Genomic DNA, 9,537 nt, shown 5'->3' with positions numbered 1-9,537 from the left:
TTTTTTTATTTTTATGTTATCTGTATTGGTTCTGAAAGGGCGATGCGTCCCATCTGTGGAATAGAAAGGATGGAGCCATAGTCGAGGAACATCGTCATACTATTGGGAGTGCAGAGAGAGAGAGAGAGAGAGAGAGGGGGGCAGCTTAGTGGTGGTGCCGAAGAGTTGGGGGGTGAGTGAAAGAGAGAGCCAGAGAGAGAGAGGGGGGAGGGGGTGAGAGGTTATACGCGTGACATATGCCCAGGCCTGTCGTAAGCTCACCCCACCCCCCCCTTTCTCCCTCCCATCCCTCCTCCCTCCGCCTATCCTCCCTCTCCACCCTACAACCCCTCCGGGGTTATTGATTGCCTTCTGTCAGTTATCATGGGCCCGGGGATCTGAAACCTGAATGCAAATTATGACACGGTGATTTATCAGGGTAATTATAGTTCACAAAAACAACAAAGGGGGGTGGTGGGGGGGGCGGGGGGAGGTTGTAGTGTGGCCTCTGGGCTTGTCCCCTCCCTCCCCATCCCTCTCCCTCCTCCCGCTCCAACTCCCTACCCCCCTCACCACACACACAATTGACCACCCTCCACGACTGTTAAGACTGGCTTCCGCTTACCTTTTTTTTTTTTTTTTTTTTTTTTCATTCTTCTCCTTCTTTCAAAGCCAGTTCTTCCCAGTGGAGTGGTCACACATGAACGGTCCACACACACACACACATGAATACTCGCACGAACACTTAGTGATGTCGACAACTTGTTACTGCAACGACGAAAGCTAGTTGTATGGAGTCAGGTAGGACCTGTGTGTCCAGTTCATGAGCTGTGAGGAGCTTGTTTCAGTGTCGTTGAAGTGTCAAAGCGTGTGAACTGATTCATATGATTAGTCCATGTAATGTAGGATCTGTGATATTTCATGGGAAAAATTCTGTGTGGACGCGAGTTCGATGTGTGGGATAGAAGAACGTGACAAAAGATGAGAGGAGGAGTTAGGTGGCTGTATTTTTTGTTTTGTTTTGTTTTTGTTTTGGTGGTCAATGTGTTTATGACTTATCGAGCAGGATTTTTCTTCTCCTACAAAATTGACCACCGTCGTGGTCGGAGCATTACACGCAGTTGTGTCTGTGTGAGAGGAGGTACTTTGTGTGTGTGTGTTTGTGTGTGTGTGTTGTGTGTGTGTGTGTTTGTGCGTGCGCGCGCGCGCGTGCATGTGTGTTTTGTTGTAGTAAAAAAAAAAAAAAAAAATTGCCGCCCCCACCCTTTTACGCCCACCCCCTTCGTACCCCTGCCACCCCCCTCCCCCGTCCCCGTCCCCCGACCACCACCTCCGTCCCCCCTCCTATGCCGATCGGCACCCAAGGTTGCCGGTGAAAGTAATTTACATTTAAATGGGATTTGTCTCCCCTGGGGTCGTGTACCATGCAGACAAATCTATTTATGAAAAAATCTCATTTTGCTGCCGCTATTGGCCCGGACCTGATTGGCCAGTCGGGCCTGAGATTGTTATTATTGTGGCTGACAATTGCCTCGTTACTCCCTTCAAAATGAGCCATAAATTGCATTGCTGGCGCTCACCAAAGAGAATTAATGTCTAGATAATGAAAGCCCTGCTTAAATTTCAGGCCACACCTGGCTGCTTACTCTCCTTAGCCCAGACATTTTTTTTTTTTTTTTGGTCTTTCTCTCTCGCTCTCTCTCTCTCCTTCCCTGTTTCTCCCTCCCCCTGCCCCCTCTCCCCATCTCTCTTCCTCGGCACTCTCTCGCCCCCGTTCTCCCCCATTTGTCCCCCCTCCCCCTTTCTGTCTTTCTCTTGTCTTTCTCTTCCTCTCTGTGTCCCTTCTCCACGCCCCCCTCCCTCCCTTCTCTTCTTTACTGCTTGGTCGGTCAATAAGGTAACTTATTTAAAGACCCCGGTGGTCATTTTGTTGGTGGGGGTTTGGAAGAGGACAGCTAATTTTGTGGAAGACTTTGGGAGCGGTTTGTTTTCTTGGAGACGGGACAGACATGGAGTTAAAAAAAGAAAGAAAGACTTTGAAGGGTGGTGTGTGTGTGTGTGTCTGTGTGTGTTTGTGCGTGTATGCGCGGTGGCGCGTGTGTGCGTGTGTTTAAAAGACTCTGAAGTATGAACTGGAGAAGACTTTGTATGATGGAATTTTTTTTTTTTTTTTAAAGGCACTGCCTTTGTTTTGTTTTTGTTTTTCTTCTTTTTTTCTTTCATTCTTTAAGCACAATTGTGACTCCAGGCCACCACGACCGTTATGACAGTTTACTTATTTTGTGTTCCCCTCTGTGTGTGTGTGTTGCAGTACGGCTGATGACTGCAGGCCCGGAGTGATGATGACGTTTGGAACAGGGTCCGGGTTGAAGACAACAGCAGCTCATCATCTTCATCACAGTCATCATCTTCATCATCATCGTCGCCTTCTCTGACGAGGATCGGTCCGCTCCTGAAGAAGACACGACAGTGATTCATTTCTTTCCTCCCTCCACGACTAACTTCGTACTGTGGGAAACAGCGCACAGGACAGGGCGGCTCCAGGAGTGATTGAGTTAGATGAGTGTGTGGACAGTTTGGACAGAGAAAAAACAAGACCTGGTTAGTGATCCCTCCACTGCAGCCTTATCGTGTTTGTCTGGCTGTCAAGACTGTAGCGTCGACCGCTGAAAGCCCCCCCCCTACCCCCTACCCCCTAGTCACCTTCCCTCGCCCCCATTCCCTGTGTGTTGGCTTGTCTCCTCAGCTTCCCGTTTACCCCCGCATCAGTGTCTTACAGAGCAGCAGTGATAGTGACTGCCTCCTGTTTGTGTCCGATCCAGTCCTCCGGCAAACAGTTACTTTTTTCTTTTCTTTATTTTTTGTCTGAAGACTGGGACGCCCTCGTGCACTGAATTGATATGATCACCATGGAAAACATGAAAGCAAGCCGACGGAAGCAGACGAAGCCCAACCGGGTCCCCTTCGGGATGGACCCCACGACCGGCGCCTTCAACTCGTCTTTCCCAGTCGCCCCTCCGCCGGGACATCCCCAGGAGGAGGAGATGCTACGTCACAACGGCCGCATGGAGGCGGAGGGCGAGGAGGACGGCGGCGACGCTCCCTTGGACATGCATGTCTCCGTCAACAACTGCAGCGTTTGCCCGGAGACCTTCTCCAGCTCCTCCAACCTCCACGACCACATGGAGAGCGTCCACGGCTCTGTGGCCAAGAGGCCGAGGATGGAGTCGGATTTCCCCACCGCCTACCACAGGCTGGGCAGCGAGCTGTACCAGGAGAACTCCCTGATGTCCAACGGCCACGCCTCCGAGGAGCAGGCTCAGGCCTTGTCCCTGACCAAGCCCAAACCTCAGCCGGAGCCCAGAGAGATTGAGCAGGATCTCTCGCGCTTCCAGAACGGGGAAGGACGGTCTGTGAAGTCTGACGGCGGGAAGATCTTCCATCCTGACGCTTTCTGTGAACTGTGTGATAAAGAGTTCTGTAATAAATACTTCCTGAAGACTCACAGGGCCAACAAGCATGGTATCTATGACAGCAGCTCCCCCTCCACTCCACTCCCTCCCGATCTTCCCCACACACCCACAGAACCCAACCTGCCCCCTCCTCCTCCTCAAAGATTAGACCTGTCCTCTTCACCTTTGCAACAGCATCACCATCAACAACAGCAGCAGCAGCAGCAACAGCAACAGCAGCAGCAGCAACAACAACAACATCAGCAACAACAGGAACAACAGCAGCGACAAGAAGAACCACCACCACCACAACAGCCACCGCCACCACCAGCACAGCAAGAAGAGCAGCAGCCAAAGAAGGAAAGCAAACCAGACAGCTCTTCTTCTGGCAACGGCAAGAAGTCCGAGTCGGAGCTGGCTACAGCAGAAAAAGTGTCCAGAGTGTTGTCGGCCGTTATGATGAGCAGCCAGTCAGAGGGCAAGTCCAACTCCAACAGCTCCAGCAGTTCAGGCAGCGCCCCCAAGGATTCCAGCATGGAGGACTATTGCGAGTACTGCCAGAAGCGCTTCTGCAACAAGTACTACCTGAAGAAGCACAAGCAGGACGTGCACGGGATCATCCCAGAGACGGGCCCCACCACCACCAAGCGGAGCCGGGCCAGCAGCAACCTGCTGGACCTGCCCATGTCCTCCACTTCAATGGGTTCCCCTCTGCTGCTGCCCCAGCCCATGCCCAGCCTGGCCGGCATGCCCGCCCTGCCCCCCGGCGTCATGGTGGTCAACCCTTTCCTGCCTCAGATGATCATCCCCGCCGGCAACATGCACCAGCCCCTTCTCCACCCGCACCAGCTTCACCACCCCCCGCAGTCCCCCATCATGTCCCAGCCACTCCCCTTGCCCGGCAGTCTGTCCGGCATCAGCCCCACCCCGCCCACCTCACAGGGGTCCCAGCTGAGCCCCAACCGAGAAACGTTCTGCAACATCTGCAAGAAGGAATTCAACAACGGCTACATCCTCAAGATCCATAAAGCCAACCGGCATGGAATCCCTAGCGATGATCTGCCGCACGACGCTAAGATGCTGGGAGACATGGTCGAGAGCAATGGCATGGTAATGCCTCCTCGACCCCCTTCAAAAGATATGAAGCCAGACGGTTACAGGAGGTCCAGTCCACCGCCACTGACCAGTATCAACGATATGGTGACATGCCGCCAGTGTGACAAAGACTTCCCAAACGCCCAGGCCTTCAAGATCCATCAGATCACCGAGCATGGAAGGAACCTGGAAGCGGCCTTCCCTGACAGTTACGAAAGCAGCTTGTCCAAATACGACAAATACGATAAATACGACAAATACGATAAATACGACAAATACGACAAATACGACGTTCCCGTTTCCAGTTCCGAGTCTTTACGACGTATGTCTGCAGAGGCCTACTCCGCTCACGGTAGCAGCTCCAACGGTCCAGGTGGTACCACCATGTTTGGGAACATGGTGGCAGCAAAGCTTGCAGATCGCGTGGTCTGTGACATTTGCAACAAGGACCTGTGCAACAAATATTTTCTCAAGTCGCACAAGCTGAAGATGCATGGCATCAATGAAGATGATGCGAAGACGTCTTCAGGCGAGAAGCAACAGCAGCATAGCCCCACCACCCCCAGCAGCAAAGCACAGCCCCTCAACATGACCATGAGCCCCAAACCGGCTCCCATGGGCATGTCCATGCCCAAGCCTGAGGTGAGAGACTACCCTGACCCCGCTGCAGAGTTCAAAATGATGGAGAAGTATGGCCCGATGAAGAACTTTAACGAGATCCCCTCCTTCCTGTCCGATACTATCAACAATGAATACCTCAGGCGATCACACCCTCAGCCTCCATTCAAAGGCCTTGACTTTAGTATGCCAGGATTGGTGCCGACCTCCACAGGCAACCTGTCTCATGATCAGCTTGTGGAGGAGGGCATCGACCCTGAGGCTTATTGTGACATATGCAAGAAAGAGTTTTGTAGCAAATACTTCCTGAGAACCCACAAGAAGAACATTCATGGTATCAAGGTGGATGTTCCCCCACCAGACCGATCAAGAGCTAAGCCAGGACCTAAGCCAGCTCTCAGCAAGATCAACAGCATGAACAATAACCACAATGGTAATCCTCTGGTTGGTCTTCCCATGCCAGGAATGCCGTTCAACTTCCCACCAGCGATGATGATGGGCGGCGGTGGAAATGGAAATGGCGGTTTCAACTTTAACCGCAGCAGAGATAGCTTTGAGAAACATCAGTTTCGCTGGAAGGACCCCAGCAGCAACTCCCAGCGCGTTACATGCGATATCTGTAACAAGGAAGTGTGTAACAAGTACTTCCTGCGCACGCATAAGCTGAAGAAGCACGGCATCCCACCTTCTGACACTTCCCTGTCACCTACCAGTGGCTCTCCAGTTCCGTCTGAGAACGATGGATCCAGCAATCACTCCAGCCAGCCAGATAACTTCCTGATGGACAAAGGCACCACCATGTTTCCTCGACCTGATGGTTCGTCGGTTCCACAGAGCATCCCTCTGCCTCCTTCAGAGAAGTCCTCCAAACCTGCAGACCAACCCAAGATCAGCAGAAGTGAAGAAGAGAAGGCGTACCTTTACAAGCACAACAACAACAGCAGCAGCATCAACAACAACAGAGACACAGAGAGCGTGACTTGCGGTCTTTGCGAACGCAGATTCAAGAACAATGAGTGGCTGACGGCTCACATGATGAAGGACCATGCCGGGCTGTGCTCTCCTTCCTTCATGGACCTGTGTGCTCTGCAGCCCCCGATAGGTCACCCCGGCCAGTTTGACGCCCCCATGGAGCCCAGGTTCTGCCACGTCTGCTGCAAGTTCATGCCCAATGAGATCGCCCTGCAGCTGCACCTCATGCACGAGCACAACGCCCAGGTCCGACTGGACATGGATGAGAGCCCGGGTTACAGACCGCCAGTGATAACCTCTTCAGGATCGTCCAGAACTGTAGGGCTGAAGGCAGTGAAGCCTTGGAAGTCGGCCACCAAGAACCAGGGACTGATGGCTGTCAGAAAACAGAAGATGTATGTGTGCTGTGCATGTACCTACAACACCCACTGGATGTCCAAGCTGCTAGCCCACGAGGAGAACGTCCACGGCATTGTGGCCAACAGCAAAAACCAGAGATTTGGTGTTGCTCCCTGCGGACAGAAACCCGCCATGGACCTGAACGAGAAAGCCCTTTGTTTGAAGCAGTTCAAGTGTGGGCTGTGCCCGTCAAGGTTCACCACTTATCAGTACTGTCAGTCACATTTGCGGGAGGCTCACATTCACATGCTGAAAGACTTTGTATCCCGCAAGCGGCTCCGCAGAGGCAAGAAACTGTTCTGCCCCTGTTGCTCCTTCTCCACCTCCTTTCTCTTCCGCCTGCACAGCCACCTCGCCCGCTTCCATCGCCGCAAGTCCATCCGCAGCCGCCATAAGAAGAGCGCCCCTTCCGAAGACCTCCCCATCAGCCCCAGCGCTGCACGGGAGCTGGGGGACGACCACATGCGCAGCCCCCCTTCGGACGACACGGTGGAGGAGTCTTCTTACGAGCGGCCTGCCTCTCCCGAGGACATGCTGAAGCAGGCTTACCACCTGCCTGGGGACGAGGACGGCAGCACTCTGGACAAGTTCCTGCCCGCCATGCCTGTCCACCAGCGGATGCACGAGCCCGTGCCCACCCCCTTCCGCATGACCGAGGTCACGCCGTGAGGTCAACAGACACTGGTCTTGGCTGGGTCGTTGTCAAAGTTGTGGGCAAACTGGTAGAAAGCATGAAGTGAATGACAGCTGTGTTGTGAAAAATTCCATGGCTGGAGAACTTGATTCCTTGGTTCAATACCCTCCCTCCTTCTCCTTCCGTATATAATAGAATGACCCTCTGGTAGCAAGCATGCTGTCGATCTGACAAAGCATGTTACATAGCTCCCTCAGCGTTGCTGCAAACCTCGGTTTCGCAGGTCTTTTGATTTGAAATGTGACAATTATTTTCCCAAATGAGTATTCCTGTGTTACAATAATTGCCCCCGAGTTTCAGCCGTTCCCTCTCTTACCCCATTTCACGCTTTTTTTTCCCCTCAAAGAACTGCGCGTTTCTCAGTTTTGCATACTGAGAAAACGGTACGCTTCAGGTCATGTTTTTGATCACAGTTTGGGCAATACGTATACTTGTATCACTGAACGTGTCTCGTTTTAGGAGACTGTTTCGTCAAGACCCAGGTGGTTTTTTTAAAAATAACACAGCAGTCTGTTGAGATGATGCAGCCAGTCAAGAGTATGGTGTGTTGTTGTGACTCTTCCATGACCTTCCACTTCCTCTCTCTCTTTGCCCTGTTGCCCCAGTCAGGCCACAGGAGGACTTGGAGTGACAAAACTTGTGTTCTCCATCGCTGAGAACAAGACTTTAGGAAGGGTGACCCTCTGCGTGTTTGAAGAGTTTGAAGTCTAGTCTGTGGGTTTTTTTTTATGTGTGTGTGTGTGTGTTTCCCCCCCCACGCTTTATACACAATAACAAAAGCATTAGTGTTGGCATTATGAACTCACTCTCAGCTCGCAGCTCTCCCCGCCTGTTCTCCTGTCCTGGCTCTGTCCACGTCCAGCAACGTTGCAAAAGTGTTTATTTTTATTTATTTTTTTTTTTTATGTTACTGGGTTTCTGTGATGCTGTTGTGTTTTAGGACAGTGAGAGTGGACTGTACAGATCACAATACCCCGTGTCCTCACCCCTCCCTCCCCCTACCTCCGCCACCATCCCCCCTCCCCCCCCCCCCCCGCCACACATCTACCCCCTCACCCCTCAAGGCTTGGCGTAGTGGATTTTTGACTTGTCAGCTGTATTGCCTGTGAATGGAGGTGGGGGAGGGGAGAACCAATCACAAAGCGACGCTGAAGAAATGATGCAGCACCTGTTTCCCTCCACCCCTGGACCTTTTTTTTTTTTTTTAATCCTCAGAGAAAGTAAAACATGAGATGATGAAAAGAAAGAAGAAGAAGAAGAAGAAAAAAAAAATTGTAGGGCATGTGGAATATCGAGTGGAATATTCTGAACTGTTTAGATACTGTAAAGAAGCAACTTGACTCAGATGACGGACACAGCATTATCACAATCTGGATGCGAAAGCTGTCCACCAGATGTTGTTCTTCATTGTATCAAACTTGATCCCTTCCATTTATTATTTTTTTCTGGATAAACGTGTTGAACTGATTAGTTTGATCCAGTGCATGGCTGTTGTTACACACATATTATTAAATGGGGGGTGAATTCCGTAATACTGTGTACTCTTTATCTACTTTTATCCTGCCCTCTTGCTTTTGTGTGACTATTTTTTTCTGTTTTATTTTGGTTCCAGTGTGTGTGTGTGTGTGTGTGTGTGTGTGTGTGTGTGACACTGACATGAATAATTTCCAGACATGACCTCAGGTATTATTAATAATATTATTCATTATGATTATATTCTACACTATAGATGTGATGCCTAGTATCCACAGGATATTTCTCGAGTGCAATTCAAGAATTTCAGTGCCCCGCCCTGGTCCTGATTATATTTCACTCGATTATGTTTATTGTACATTTTGATTTTTCAACCCTCCAGTAAAACCAGTCAAATTCCCCCTTTTTTTTCCAAGCTTGATGCTCCACAACACCGATATCCACCTCGCTCACTCCATCTTCTCCAAACACCAACTCCACCCCACCCATCCCACCCCGGCACATTGTTCTAATTCCTTTCGTTTGTTTGTTCTGACCCCGATGATAACTTGTTGCAGTGTGGTACTCTCTCTCTCTCTCTCTCTCTCTCTCTCTTCTTCTTCTTCTTCTTCTTCTTCTTCTTCTTCTTCTTCTTCTTCTACGACCCATAACTTATTGCAGTAATGATTTTGACCCACATTGTTCTTCACCACGCAATATTCCAGATGTTTTTGATTCTGCGCTGGGGTTGGCAACCTACAATATTATTTCTTTTTTTTTTTTTTTTAACCCATCATAGTTATTTCCCCATTACCGTTATCGTTACCACAATCATAGTCATTATCATTATTATCACTCTCTCTCTCTCTCTCTCTC

The 9,537-nt window shown here is 50.7% G+C and overlaps 1 protein-coding gene across 2 annotated transcripts in view; it reads left to right on the top strand.

Annotated features, from left to right (window-relative positions):
• The window catches only part of LOC143295304 (uncharacterized), a 76,414-nt gene extending 67,132 nt beyond the window's left edge, over positions 1-9,282 (top strand). For both annotated transcript variants that reach the window (XM_076606928.1, XM_076606929.1), the window contains exon 2: positions 2,291-9,282. In XM_076606928.1, the coding sequence (XP_076463043.1) occupies positions 2,880-7,184 (4,305 nt within the window). In that variant the 5' untranslated portion in view covers positions 2,291-2,879 and the 3' untranslated portion in view covers positions 7,185-9,282. The remainder of the gene's footprint in view (positions 1-2,290) is intronic.
• Positions 9,283-9,537: the final 255 nt, after the last annotated feature.

Source organism: Babylonia areolata, chromosome 20, assembly GCF_041734735.1.
Source record: "Babylonia areolata isolate BAREFJ2019XMU chromosome 20, ASM4173473v1, whole genome shotgun sequence".
In the NCBI taxonomy this organism is placed as follows: domain Eukaryota; kingdom Metazoa; phylum Mollusca; class Gastropoda; order Neogastropoda; family Buccinidae; genus Babylonia; species Babylonia areolata.
The sequence above is the reverse complement of the archived record's forward strand: the minus strand, read 5'-3'. Positions and strand labels throughout refer to the sequence as shown.